Genomic DNA, 12,435 nt, shown 5'->3' with positions numbered 1-12,435 from the left:
GCTGATGAAAGCTCGGTTCTTGATTGGTTGTGGCGGCGGCCTGTTTATGTTGTGAAGCGGAGGGGGAGGAGAAGAGCGGGATGTGAGCTGGAGTTTGTGCGTGAGGCAGCAGCAGCGGCAGCGGCGGCGGCGGTTGTTTGATCAGTGCTCAGGCACTGCTGGCTTCTTTTTAATTTAATTTTGAGGTGGTGGTGTGGGGAGGGAAGGAAGAGAGTGGAGTGGGGGTTTTATCTTCCCCGGGGCGTCGGGTCGCTTGGCGGCCGCTGTGTGGGGATGTCGGAGCCGCCGCTTCTCAGTCAGTTCGTGAAGGTAACCGGGAGGCCGCAGGCCGGGCCGCCAGGTCAGTGTCTGTTGCACCTCCAGCCGAAAGCAACCCACTGTTCACTAATAATGGGCCACTGGTAGACCGAGAGATTCCTAAGTGTGAGCAATTGGGCAATACAACACTTCAGGAATCACTTAGTGGTTGTAAGGTTCTCTTTTTATTATATGGTTGTTTCTAACAACATAAGTAGAATGATACTTGGTCATTTGTTAATAACCGTAGCAAGTCATTTTCCCTGCCGAAATTTGCTTTCCTTCTATAGGTACTACATTTAACCAGCAACCAACCACCGCAAAGACATGAGATTATTCACCAATAAGTTTGTCATCATTGTCCACTTCATAAGCTTAAGCATGATCTGTTGTAACCTCGTAGTCCGAATTAGTTTTTGTTGCATCTCCCATTTGGCACATTTTACGGCCATTGCGTTCTCCGTTATAGTCGGTGGTATGTGAAAAGAGCGTTCATGCAAACTGAGACCTCAACTGTGCAAATACCTGTAACTGTCAAGTCATCTCCACCTGCTCCCTTTCGTGTTATCTCGACACCAAGGCAGACGATGTGTTACGATGTTCAAGTTAATGCCTAAACATGCCTATAAATGTAACCATTTTAGAATATTTTTAGATTAGATGCCCTACAGTGTGGAAACAGGCCCTTCGGCCTAATAAGTCCATACCAACCCTCCGAAGAGTAACCCACCCAGACCCATTTCCCCTTGACTAAATGCATCTAACACTATGGGCAATTTAGCACAGCCAATTCGCCTGATCTGCACATCTTTGGATTGGATCGTGGGAGGAAACCCATGCAAACACAGAGAATGTGCAAACTCTACACAGACAGTTGCCTGAGGCTGGAATTGAACGTGGGTCCCTGGTGCTGAGGCAGCAGCTGTTCTTGTGGTTAGATTATTTAATAGTCAACCTCTTGCATTTGTACATAAATAGCTTAAAGTTATATATAAATTCTCGATGGAAGTGTATAAATTCAGAAGTAAGTGGAATGCAGCTGGAAAGTTAATAATCACCATTATTTTGATTAAACATATCAAATTGAAAATGAAAGTAATTGCAGCAAGATGCCTGCAATTGCCATTGGACTTTGGTAAGACTGTACCTGGAATACTGTGTACAGTTTGGTTTCTTTTAGCTGAGGAAGGATTATATTTTGGAGGCAGTACAGTGAATGTTGATTTCTAGGATCGGGGTCTATTCAATTAGGGATCACTCCAATGAAGAGAGGCTGAGTAAATTGGGCCTACGTTCTTTGGAATTTAGTCATCTCATCTGTAAAGTTGTGAAGGAGTTTGACAGTGCAGGCAATGACTGTTGTTAACCCTGGCTAGAACATGGGATTGCTATTTGAGAATAAGGGATTGGCTATTTGGAATATGAGAAAGCTGTGCACTCAAAGGGTTGTGAATTTCTGTCTCCAGGTTGATGAGCTGCATCATTGAATATATTCAACTCTGCAATAGGGTGATTTTTGACTTCTGGTTTGAGGGACGTAATGAACAAGCATGAAAGAAAAATTGCGACAGAAGATCGGGAATGATCTTACTGGATGGCAAAATAGGCTCATAGGGTTGTAAGATTTCCTCTTGATATTTTTAGGCTGTATTGTAAAGTTCTAAGAATAATCAGAATTATGACAGCACAATTGGACAGTGTTATGTTTTCTTAAGTAGAGGAAACATTATTTACAGTAGGAGGGGATATAATGGACACTTCAGCATATATGGGAAAAAATTGAGAAGTTCCTGAGGAAATGGGAGGATTAGGTGGAGAGGAACTGGCAGATTTGGGATTTCCAGATGCTGAAAGCATTGGCTAAGTAATCAGCAGTGGAAGTGAGGGTTGAGTGTTTAGTGTTGTGGAAGCAGAAGGCAGGAGGAAATCATTTAAGCTAAACCATGAAGTGATTTGAAAATAAGAATGAGAACTTGGAATGATAACTGATATGGCATAGTTAGATTGGGCACAGACAGAAGATGGGAATATGAAACTAAGAATCATAGACTCCTTCTGCACTGTGCGATTCTATTTGGCCATTATATACTGGTATTGACCGTTTGGAAGACCTATTTTGTTTAAACCCTCAGCTCTTTTTCCATTGACCTGAAAATTCCCCTGAATGTTCCATTCTCTTTCCAAAGTGACAATTAAAATCTGCTTCCACTATCCTTTTAGGAAGCACAATCCAAATCGCAAGGCTTGTATTTTCAAAAAAAAATCTCATTCTTCTCAGCTCTTCTACTAACTGTATTAAATATATTCATTCTCGCTGCTGACTGGCCTGCCAGAGATAATAGATTCCTCTATTTACTGTACCAAAACCCTGTATAGATTTGGACCGCTTTACTTATCAACTTAGATAAAGGGTGCATGTGTGAAATATACTACTAAACACTCAGTTGTACATAGACCTTGTGCATGTCTGTAATGTTACAAGTAGTGATCTTAGCATGCTGTCCTATTTCCTGTAACACTTTTCACAGTCTATTTGTTGATAGCGCGCTTTTATTATAAAAGTGAAACCGTTTACACCATGGGCAATTGAGATTTGCTAGTATTTACTTAAATCTTTCATAGAGTCATAGAGGTTTTCAGAATGGAAATAGGCCCTTTGGCCCAACTTGTCCATGCTACCCAGTTTTCACCATTAATTTAAACCAGTTTGCCTGTGTTTGGTCCACATCTTTTCAATACCTGTCCAAATGTTTCTTAAATTGTACTTGCCTCCACCACTACCTCTGGCAGCCTGTTTCAGACACTGCCCACCCTCTGTGTGAAACAAAATGCGCCTCTGCACCCTTTTATATCTCTCCCCTCTCACCTTAAACTTGTGCTCTCTAGTTTTGGGCTCCCCTACCATGGAGAAAAGCTCTTGATTATCTACCATATCTATGCCCCTCATGATTTGATAGATCTCTATAAGATCATCCCAACAGATTGTATTTCCTATCTTGTCTGTCACATCCTACATAAACTTATTAGAGTCAAATTGCTAGAAGTCAGTATAAAAAAAAAAGTCGTCATTCCCATTAGTATTTTGTAGACACTTCAAGACAAAACATTATAGCCACAATGTCTGCATGCGCTAAATTGACCTATATAAAGTAACCAGCGTTCACCCACTAGTTTTTGTAACCAAGCTACAGAGTCTAATGAATGTTATTTAACAATGGTGAATTCAAATATGGTTGATGAATGACAAAGTTTTCCATGTTACTATTATCCTGAATGTGTTTTGCAGAACATGTTCTGCCTAGGATGCCGCAGGAGATTTTTAGCAATATATGCATCATTCTAAATTTAGCAGATGTGTTTCTAATTTAATAGAAACGAAGTATGTGAAACACTTAAATCGTTATAATAGTCGCATAAAAGGAATTTCTTTCCTACTTTTCCCTTTCTTGCATATCGCATGCCCTTGCTTGTGGTTTTATCGTGCTCCTTTTTTTTGGGAAGCAGCAAGGAGAGAGGAGTGGGGGCTGCCGGGAGGTAAGTTTCCCACTTAAAAGGGACTTACCTCGAGAGTCAGGCCTCCATTGTTTGGGAGCAGCAAGGAGAGAGGTTGTCAGGAAGGTAAATCACTGCATTAAAAACTTAGCTCGTGAATAGGAGGAGCGCACGCTGAGCAGGAGTGAGCACAGAACCGCTGAGTAAGCGAAGTAATATGTTTGGGCAGTTGCGTTATGCAACACTACTTTAGGAAGTGTCTCGCCCCCATCTTCCTCCTCCTCTAATCAAAAAAAGGTTTTGTGTGCTGCATTGGCTTTTTAAAAATTCTTTATTGTTCAATAGTCTCTTTGGGAATTTAGAATAATGGGAATGGAGGTTAGGGCAGTTGAATGTTTCTCCTGCAGAATGTGGGAGGTAAGGGTCACCACTCGTATCCGTGCTGACTTCATCTGCAGGAAGTGCACCCACCTCCAGCTCCTCAAACCACATTAGCAAGCTGGAGCTGGATAAACTTTGGTTCATTCAGAAGGTGGAGAGGGTGATTGAGAAGAGTTACAGGGAGGTAGTCACACCTTAGGTACAAGAAAAAGGCAGAAGGGTGACAGTCAGGTGATGGAAAGGGAAGCAGCAGACAATGCAGGAGTCCTGTGTGGCCATTCCCCTCCATAACAAGTATGCCATTTTGGATACTGTTGGAAGGGATGACTTACCAGGGTGAGCCATGGGGTATAGGTCTCTGGCACAGAGTCTGTCCCTGTTGCTCAGAACGGAAGTGGGGAGAGGAGCAGAGCATTAGTCACTGGGACTCCATAGTTAGGGGTACAGATAGGAGGTTCAGTGGGAATGAGGAACACTCACGTTTGGTGTGTTGCCTCCCAGGTGCCAGGGTTTGTGATGTCTCAGATTGTGTTTTCAGGATTCTTGAGGTGGGGGAGCAACCCCAAGTCCCGGTCTACATAGGGATAAATGACATAAGTTGGAAAAGGAATGGGGATAAAAGTCAGAAATTTGGGGAGCAAGGGTGTAAGTTTGGAGCTAGAACAAAGAAGAGTTTTTATTTCTGGCTTTTTGCCCGTGCCACATGCTAATGAAGCAAGGAAGACGGGGAAGAGAGGAGATGAACACATGGCTGAGGGATGGATTCGGATACCTGGATAATTGGGGCTCATTCTGGGATAGGTGGGACCATTACAAACAGGATGGTCTACACCTGAACCAGAGGGATACCAATATCCTGAAGGGGAAATTTGCTAATGTTGTTCAGGAGGGTTTAAACTAATTCAGTAGCGGGATGGGAACCCAAATTGTAGTTCCAGTATCCAAGAGGTTGAGAGTGGTGAGGTCAGAAATAAGGTTTCAAGGTTGCAAGAATACACTGCAAGCAAGAAAGTGGATTGAATTGTGTCTACTCCAACGCTAGGAGCATTCGGAATAAGGTGAGTGAACTTGCAACATGGGTTGGTATCTGGGAAGTTGATGTTATGGCCATTTTGGAAACATGGATGGAGCAGGGTCAGCATGGTTGTTGCAGATTCTGGGATTTAGATGTTTCAGTAAGAGCAGAGAAGATGGTAAAAGAGGCGAAGTGTGGCATTTTTAGTCAAGGGCAGTATTACGGTTGCAGAAAGGATTTTGAGGACTCGTCTACTGAGGTAGGAAACATGAAAGGAGAGGTCACCTTGTTGGGAGTTTTCTATAGGCCTCGGAATAGTTCCAGAGATGTAGAGGAAAGGATAGCAAAATTCCTCCTGGATAGGAGCAAGAGTAACAGGGCAGTTGTTATGGGGGTCTTTAACTTTCCAAATATTGACTGGAAATACTGTAGTTCTAGTATTTTAGATCTGTCAATTTTTGGATGGAGGTTTGCTTGCTGAGCTGGAAGATTCATTTCCAAACGTTTTATCACCCTATTAGGTAACATCTTCAGGAGCCTCTGGGCAAAGCACTGCTGATAATTCCTGCTTTGTATTTATAAATTTGGGTTTCTTTGAGGTGGTGATATCATTTCCTGCCCTTTTTCTCACGGGTTGGTAGATGGGGTCTAACTTGATGTGTTTGTTGATAGAGTTCTGGTTGGAATGGCATGTTTCTAGGAACTCTCGTGTGTATCTCTGTTTGTTTGGTTCATCCTTGGATGGATGTGTTGTTCTCGTCCAAGTGGGGTCCTTCCTTTTCTGTATGTAAGGATACTAGTGAGAGAGGGTCATGTCGTTTTGTGGCTACTTGGTGTTCATGTATCCTGGTGGCTAGTCTTCTGCCTATTTGTCCAATGTTGTGTTTGTTACGGTTCTTGCACGGTATATTGTAAATGACATTAGTTTTGCTTGTTGGCTGTATAGGGTCTTTCAAGTTCATTAGTTGCTGTTTTAGTGTGTTGGTGGGTTTGTGGGCTACCATGATGGTAGCTACAAAACAACATGACCCTCTCTCTCTAGTATTCTTGCATACAGATAAGGGAGGACAACGCATCCATCCTAGGATGAGCCAAACAGAGACACTCGTGAGAATTCCTAGAAGTGTGGCATTCCAACTGGAATTCTATCAACAAACACATCGAGTTAGACCCTATCTACCACCCCCAAGAAAAAGAATAGGAAATGACATCACCAACCAAAGAAACCCAAACTTATAAATAGAAAGCAGGAATTATCAGCAGTGCTTCGCCAGGAGGCCAACTGAAGATGTTACCAAGTAGGGTGATGAAACGTCTAGAAATGAACCTTCCAGCTCAGCGAGCCTCAACCTGAGCTACAAATCTTCTCAAAACTTACTAGGGTCAGTTTTTGTCCAATGTGTGCAGAATGGTTCCCTAACACAGTATGTAGACAGGCCAAGGGATGAGGCCACATTGGATTTGGTACAGGGTAATGAACCTGGCCAGATGTTAGATTTGAAGGTAGGTGAGCACTTTGGTGATAGTGACCACAATTTGGTTATGTTTACTTTACAATGGAAAGGTATGTGCAACAGGGAAAGAGTTATTGCTGGGGGCAGGGCAATTATGATACGATTAGGGAAGATTTTGGGTGCTTAGGATGGGGAAGGAAACTGCAGGGGATAGGCACTATTGAAATGTTGAGTTTATTCAAGGAATAGCTGATGCATGTCCTTGAATAAGTATGTACCTGTCAGGCAGGGAGGAAGTGGTAGAGCAAGGTTCACTAAAGAAGTTAAAGTTCTTGTCAAGAGGAAGAAGGAGGCTTATCTTAGAATGAGACGTGAAGGCTCAGTTCGGGCGCTTGAGAGTTACATCTTGGCCAGGAAGGACCTAAAGAGAGAGCTAAGAAGAACCAGGAGAGGACATGAGAAGTCATTGGCCAATAGGATCAAGAAAGCCCTAAACCTTTCTATAGGTCATAGAGTCATAGAGATGTACAGCATGGAAACAGACCCTTCGGTCTAACCCGTCCATGCCGACCAGATATCCCAACCCAATCTAGTCCCACCTGCCAGCACCTGGCCCATATTCCTCCAAACCCTTCCTATTTATATACACCCATCCAAATGCCTCTTAAATGTTGCAATTATACCAGCCTCCTCCACTTTCTCTGGCAGCTCATTCCATACATGTACCACCCTCTGTGTGGAAAAACTTGCCCCTGAGGTCTCTTTTATATCTTTTCCCCTCTCGCCCTAAACCCATGCCCTCTAGTTCTGGACTCCCTGACCTCAGGGAAAAGACTTTGTCTATTTATCCTATCCATGCCCCATAATTTTGTAAATCTCTATAAGATCACTCCTCAGCTCCAGGGAAAACAGCCCCAGCCTGTTCAGCCTCTCTCTGTAGCTCAGATCATCCAACCCTGACAACATCCTTGTAAATCTTTTCTGAACCCTTTCAAGTTTCACAACATCTTTCCGATAGGAAGGAGACCAGAATTGCACACAATATTCCAACAGTGGCCTAACCAATGTCCTGTACAGCTGCAACATGACTTCCCAACTCCTGTACTCAATACTCTGGCCAATAAAGGAAAGCATACCAAACGCCTTCTTCACTATCCTATCTACTTGCGACTCCACTTTCAAGGAGCTATGAACCTGTATTCCAAGGTCTCTTTGTTCAGCAACACTCCCAAGGACCTTACCATTAAGTGTATTAGTCCTGCTAAGATTTGCTTTCCCAAAATGCAGCCCCTCGCATTTATCTGAATTAAACTCCATCTGCCACTTCTCAGCCCATTGGCCCACCTGGTCAAGATCCTGTTGTAATCTGAGGTAACTCTCTTCGCTGTCCACTACACCTCCAATTTTGTCATCTGCAAAATTACTAACTGTACCTCTGCTCGCACCATTTATGTAAATGACAAAGTAGAAGGCCCAGCACTGATCCTTGTGGCATTCCACAGGTCACAGGCCTCCAGTCTGAAAAACAATCCTCCTCCACTATTCTCTGTCTTCTACCTTTGAGCCAGTTCTGTATCCAAATGGCTAGTTCTCCCTGTTTTCCATGAGATTGAACCTTGCTAATCAGACTCCCATGGGGGACTTTGTCGAACGCCTTACTGAAGTCCATATAGATCACATCTACTGCCCTGCCCTCATCAATCTTCTATCAGGAATAAAAGAATGACTAGATTAAGATTAGGACCAATCAAGGACAATAGTGGGAAGTTGACCTTGGAGTCCAAGGAGGTAGGAGAAGCACTAAGTAAATATTTTACGTTTGTCTCTTTCCTGTGTGAATACTATGTCGTTGAGCAGAATACTGAGATAATGGCTCTAGACTAGATGGAATTGAGGTTCACAATAAGGTTTTAGCAATTCTGGTAAGTGTGAAAATTAAGTCCCCTGGGCTGGATAGGATTTATCCTAGGACTCTCTGTGAAGCCAGGGAGGAAAGTGCAGAGCTTTTGGCTTCAATCTTTATATTGTCATTGTCTACAGGAATAGTGCCAGAAGACTGGAGGTGAGAAAATGTTATCCCCTCATTCAAGAAGGGGAGCAGAGATAACTCTGGTAATTATAGACCAGTGAGCCTTACTTTGATTGTGGGTAAAGTGTTGGAAAAGGTTATAAGAGAGAGGATTTATAATCATCTAGAGAGGAATATGTTGATTCGGGAGAGTCAACACGGTTTGGTGAAGGGTAGAACTATATTGAGTTCTTTGAGATGGTGACCAAACAGGTGGATGAGGGCAAAGTGGTTGATGTGGTGTATATGGATTTCGATAAGGCATTTGATAAGTTTCCCCAAGGTAGGCTATTGCACAAAGTACAGAGGCATGGGATTGAGGGTGATTTAGTGGTTTGGGTCAGAAATTGGCTAACTGAAAGAAGACAGAGGGTGGTGAGTTCAGGTACTAGTGGGATATCACAAGGATTTGTTTTGCGCCCACTGCTGTTGGACATTTTTATAAATGGCCTGGATGGGTGATTAAATTTACAGATGACACTAAGGTCAGTAGAGTTTGGATAGTGCCGAAGGATGTTGTAGGTTATAGAAGGACAGAGATAAGCTGCAGAGTTGGGTTGAGGGAGCCAAATGGAGTTTAATGTAGAAAAGGTGTGAGCTGATTCACTTTGGAAAGAACAACAGCGATGAAGAGCACTGGGATAATGGTAAGATTCCTGTTAGTGTAGCTGAGCAGAGAGATCTGTGTCCAAGTACATAAATCCCTGAAAGTTGCCACCCACGTTGGTAAGACATAGGTGTGTTAGCTTTTATTGGTAGTGATTGCTTTTCAATGCCACAGTCATGTTGCAGCCATACCAAACTCTGGTGCAGCCGCATCTGGAATATTGCGTACAGTCCTGGTCACCGCATTATAGGAAAAATGAATGTAGAAGCTTTGGAAAGGGTTCTGAGGTGATTTACTAGGATGTTGCCTGGTATGGAGGGAAGGTCTTGAGGAAACTGAGGGACTTGAGGCTGTTTTTGTTAGAAGGTTGTGAGGTGATTTAATTGAGATATAAAAACAGAGGGTTAGATAGGGTGGACGGTGAGAGCCTTTTTCCTTGGATGGCAATGGCTAGCATGAGGGGACATTGCTTTAAGTTGAGGGGTGATAAATACAGGATAGATGTCAGGTAGTTTGTTTACTCAGAGTAGTAGGGGCGTGGAACACCTTGCCTGCAACTGTAGTAGACTTGCCAACTTCAAGGGCATTTTAAATGGTCATTTGGATAAACACATGGATGAAAATTGAACAGTGTAAGATAGATAGGCTTCAGATTGGTTCTACAGATCAGCGCAGTATCGAGGGCCGAAGGGCCTGCATTGCGCTGTAATGTTTTGTGAGCTGCTGGCATTTGCTTTTGTGCATCAATGTGGGCATTAATGGCAAAGTCAGCATTAATTGCATTTGAGAAGGAGTTGATGAGCTGCAACCTTGATTTAAAATAGATAGTTGTCCAGGCTGTTTCCGAGAGTAGTTAAGGTACAGCCACATTGCTGTGGGGCTGGAGACGCGTTGGCCAGATTGGGTAAGGACAAAATAATTTCTCTTCTAAGGGAATTTAGTAAAACAGAGGGATTTTAATGACAGCCATTTCATGATTAAAATTACTAGTAATAACTTTTTGTTCCATATTTATTTAACTGAATATGAATTCCCCAGCTGACGTGAGATTTGATTGTCTGTCGATGGAATAAAAGTCCAAGCTGCTAACCAGTATGCTTGAGTCTACTAATATCCCTATGTGAACAGACTTTTGACTTTTTTCCTTTTGTTTATCTACCGATACAGTCTGTGCCATCAATTTTTTTTTAATTCACACATCAAAGATGAGATATCACTGGCTAGGCCAGCATTTATTACCTGGCCTGACATAACCTCATGAAGGTGGTGGTGAGCTGCCATCTTGAATTGTTACAATCCATGTGTTTTGAGTACACCCCCATATTGGAATTCCAGGACTTTGATCCAATGACATAGAAATATTCTGTGACTTTTTCAAAGTCCAGATGGTGAGTGGCTTGTAGGTAATATAGAAACAGTGAAAAAGCAGATGTAGCCATTTGGTCCTTTTTAAAACCTGCTCTACAATGCAGTATGACCATGGCTGATTATCCAAATGAGTAACCTGTTCCTGTTTTCTCCCGATACCCTTTTGAATTTTGTCTTTTGGCAGAGAATTCCACAGGCTCATCATTCCCTGGTTGAAGCAGTTGTTCTTCCTCCTCAGTGCTAAACGGCCTGCCCCATATCCTTAGACTGTGATGTTTTGGTTGTGGACTCCCCAGTCATCATGAAGATCCTTCCTACCTTTTACCCTGTGTCGTCCTGTTAGAAATTGAGGTTCTTATGTGGTGTTACCCCCCCCCCCACAACGAATTCTTGTAAATGTACTTCTAACCGATCTTGTCTGTTACGATACGCCATCCCTTGTCCTTCTAAATGGAAATGCTAATGGGTTTGGAAGGTGCTATCTAAGGAGCTTTAGTGAATTTCTGCTGAGCATCTAATGGACGGTACTGTTGTTTCTGAGTGTATCAATCAAGCAGACTGCTTTGTTTTGAATGGTGTCAAGCTTCTTTTGTGTTGGAGCTGCACTCACCATGAGTGTTCTGTCATGTTCCTGACTTGTGCTTTTTTGGACAGGCTTTGTGGACTTAAGGGAGTTTCTCATTGCAGGATTCCTAGCCTTTGTCCTGCTCCTGTAGCCACTGTATTTACATGGCTAGGAGAAAGTGAGGACTGCAGATGCTGGAGATCAGAGTCAAGAGTGTGGTGCTGGAAAAGCACAGCAGGTCAGGCAGCATCTGAGGAGCAGGAGAATCGACGTTTCGGGCATAAGCCTTTCATAACTAGTCCAGTTCAGTTTCTGGTCAACAGTAACCCCCAGAATGTTAGTGGGAGAAATCAGTGTAAGTAGTGCCATTGATTGTCAAGGGATAATGGTTAGATTGTCTCTTATTGAAGTTGGTAATTGCCTGGCATCTGTGTGGTGCGGATGTTATTTCCTGCTTTTCAGCCCAAGCTTAGATGATCAGTCTTGCTGCCATGAGACTGGGCTGCTTTTGTATCTGAGGTATTATGAATGGTATTGAACATTGCACAATCATTGGTGAACATGTCCCTTTCAGCCCTGATAGAGAGCAGGTCGTTGATGAAGCAGCTGAAGATGCTTGGGTCTAGGACATTAATTGTTAGCACTGTTGACAAACCGTTCCACCATTTTAATGATGAGCAATGATAGACTGATAAGACCACTTCCTCTGGCAACTCATTCCACACACGCACAGCCCCTTCGAACCCTTTTAGATCTACAGTGAGAGGGGAGAAATTTATGTCCTCTAGTTCTGAACTCCTCCATCTCAGAGAAAAGACCTTGTCTATTTACCCTATCCATGCCCCTCATGATTTTATAAACCATAATTTTGCTAGGGTGGGAGGATTTGAGCTGCAGGAAGGGGCTGAATAGGCTTGGGCTGTTTTCCATGGAGCATTGGAGGCTGAGGGGTGACCTTACAGAGCTTTATAAAATCATGAGGGGCATGGATAGGGTAAATAGACAAGGTCTTTTCACTAGTGTGGGTGAGTCCAGAACTAGTGGATATAGATTTAGGCTGAGGGGAAAAATTTAAAAGGGACCTAAGGGGCAATTTTTTCCATGCAGAGAATCATGTGTGTATGGACTGAGCTGTCAGAAAGTGGTGGAGGCTGTACAATTACAATGTTTAAAAGGCTTCAGGGTGGG

The 12,435-nt window shown here is 43.0% G+C and overlaps 1 protein-coding gene across 4 annotated transcripts in view; it reads left to right on the top strand.

Moving 5' to 3' along the window:
* Positions 1 to 75: 75 nt before the first annotated feature.
* Positions 76 to 12,435, top strand: part of klhdc10 (kelch domain containing 10) — a 43,981-nt gene continuing 31,621 nt past the window's right edge. For 2 of the 4 annotated variants that reach the window (XR_011955315.1, XM_072562864.1), the window contains exon 1: positions 76 to 340. Coding sequence is in view for 3 of the 4 variants with exons in the window: in XM_072562864.1 (XP_072418965.1) it covers positions 274 to 340 (67 nt within the window). In the remaining variant the exon portion in view is untranslated. The remainder of the gene's footprint in view (positions 341 to 12,435) is intronic. The other 2 variants (XM_072562867.1, XM_072562865.1) reach the window with 2 other exon arrangements.

Source organism: Chiloscyllium punctatum, chromosome 44 (assembly GCF_047496795.1).
Source record: "Chiloscyllium punctatum isolate Juve2018m chromosome 44, sChiPun1.3, whole genome shotgun sequence".
Classification (NCBI taxonomy): Eukaryota; Metazoa; Chordata; class Chondrichthyes; order Orectolobiformes; family Hemiscylliidae; genus Chiloscyllium; species Chiloscyllium punctatum.
This window is presented reverse-complemented; position numbering and strand designations above follow the sequence as displayed.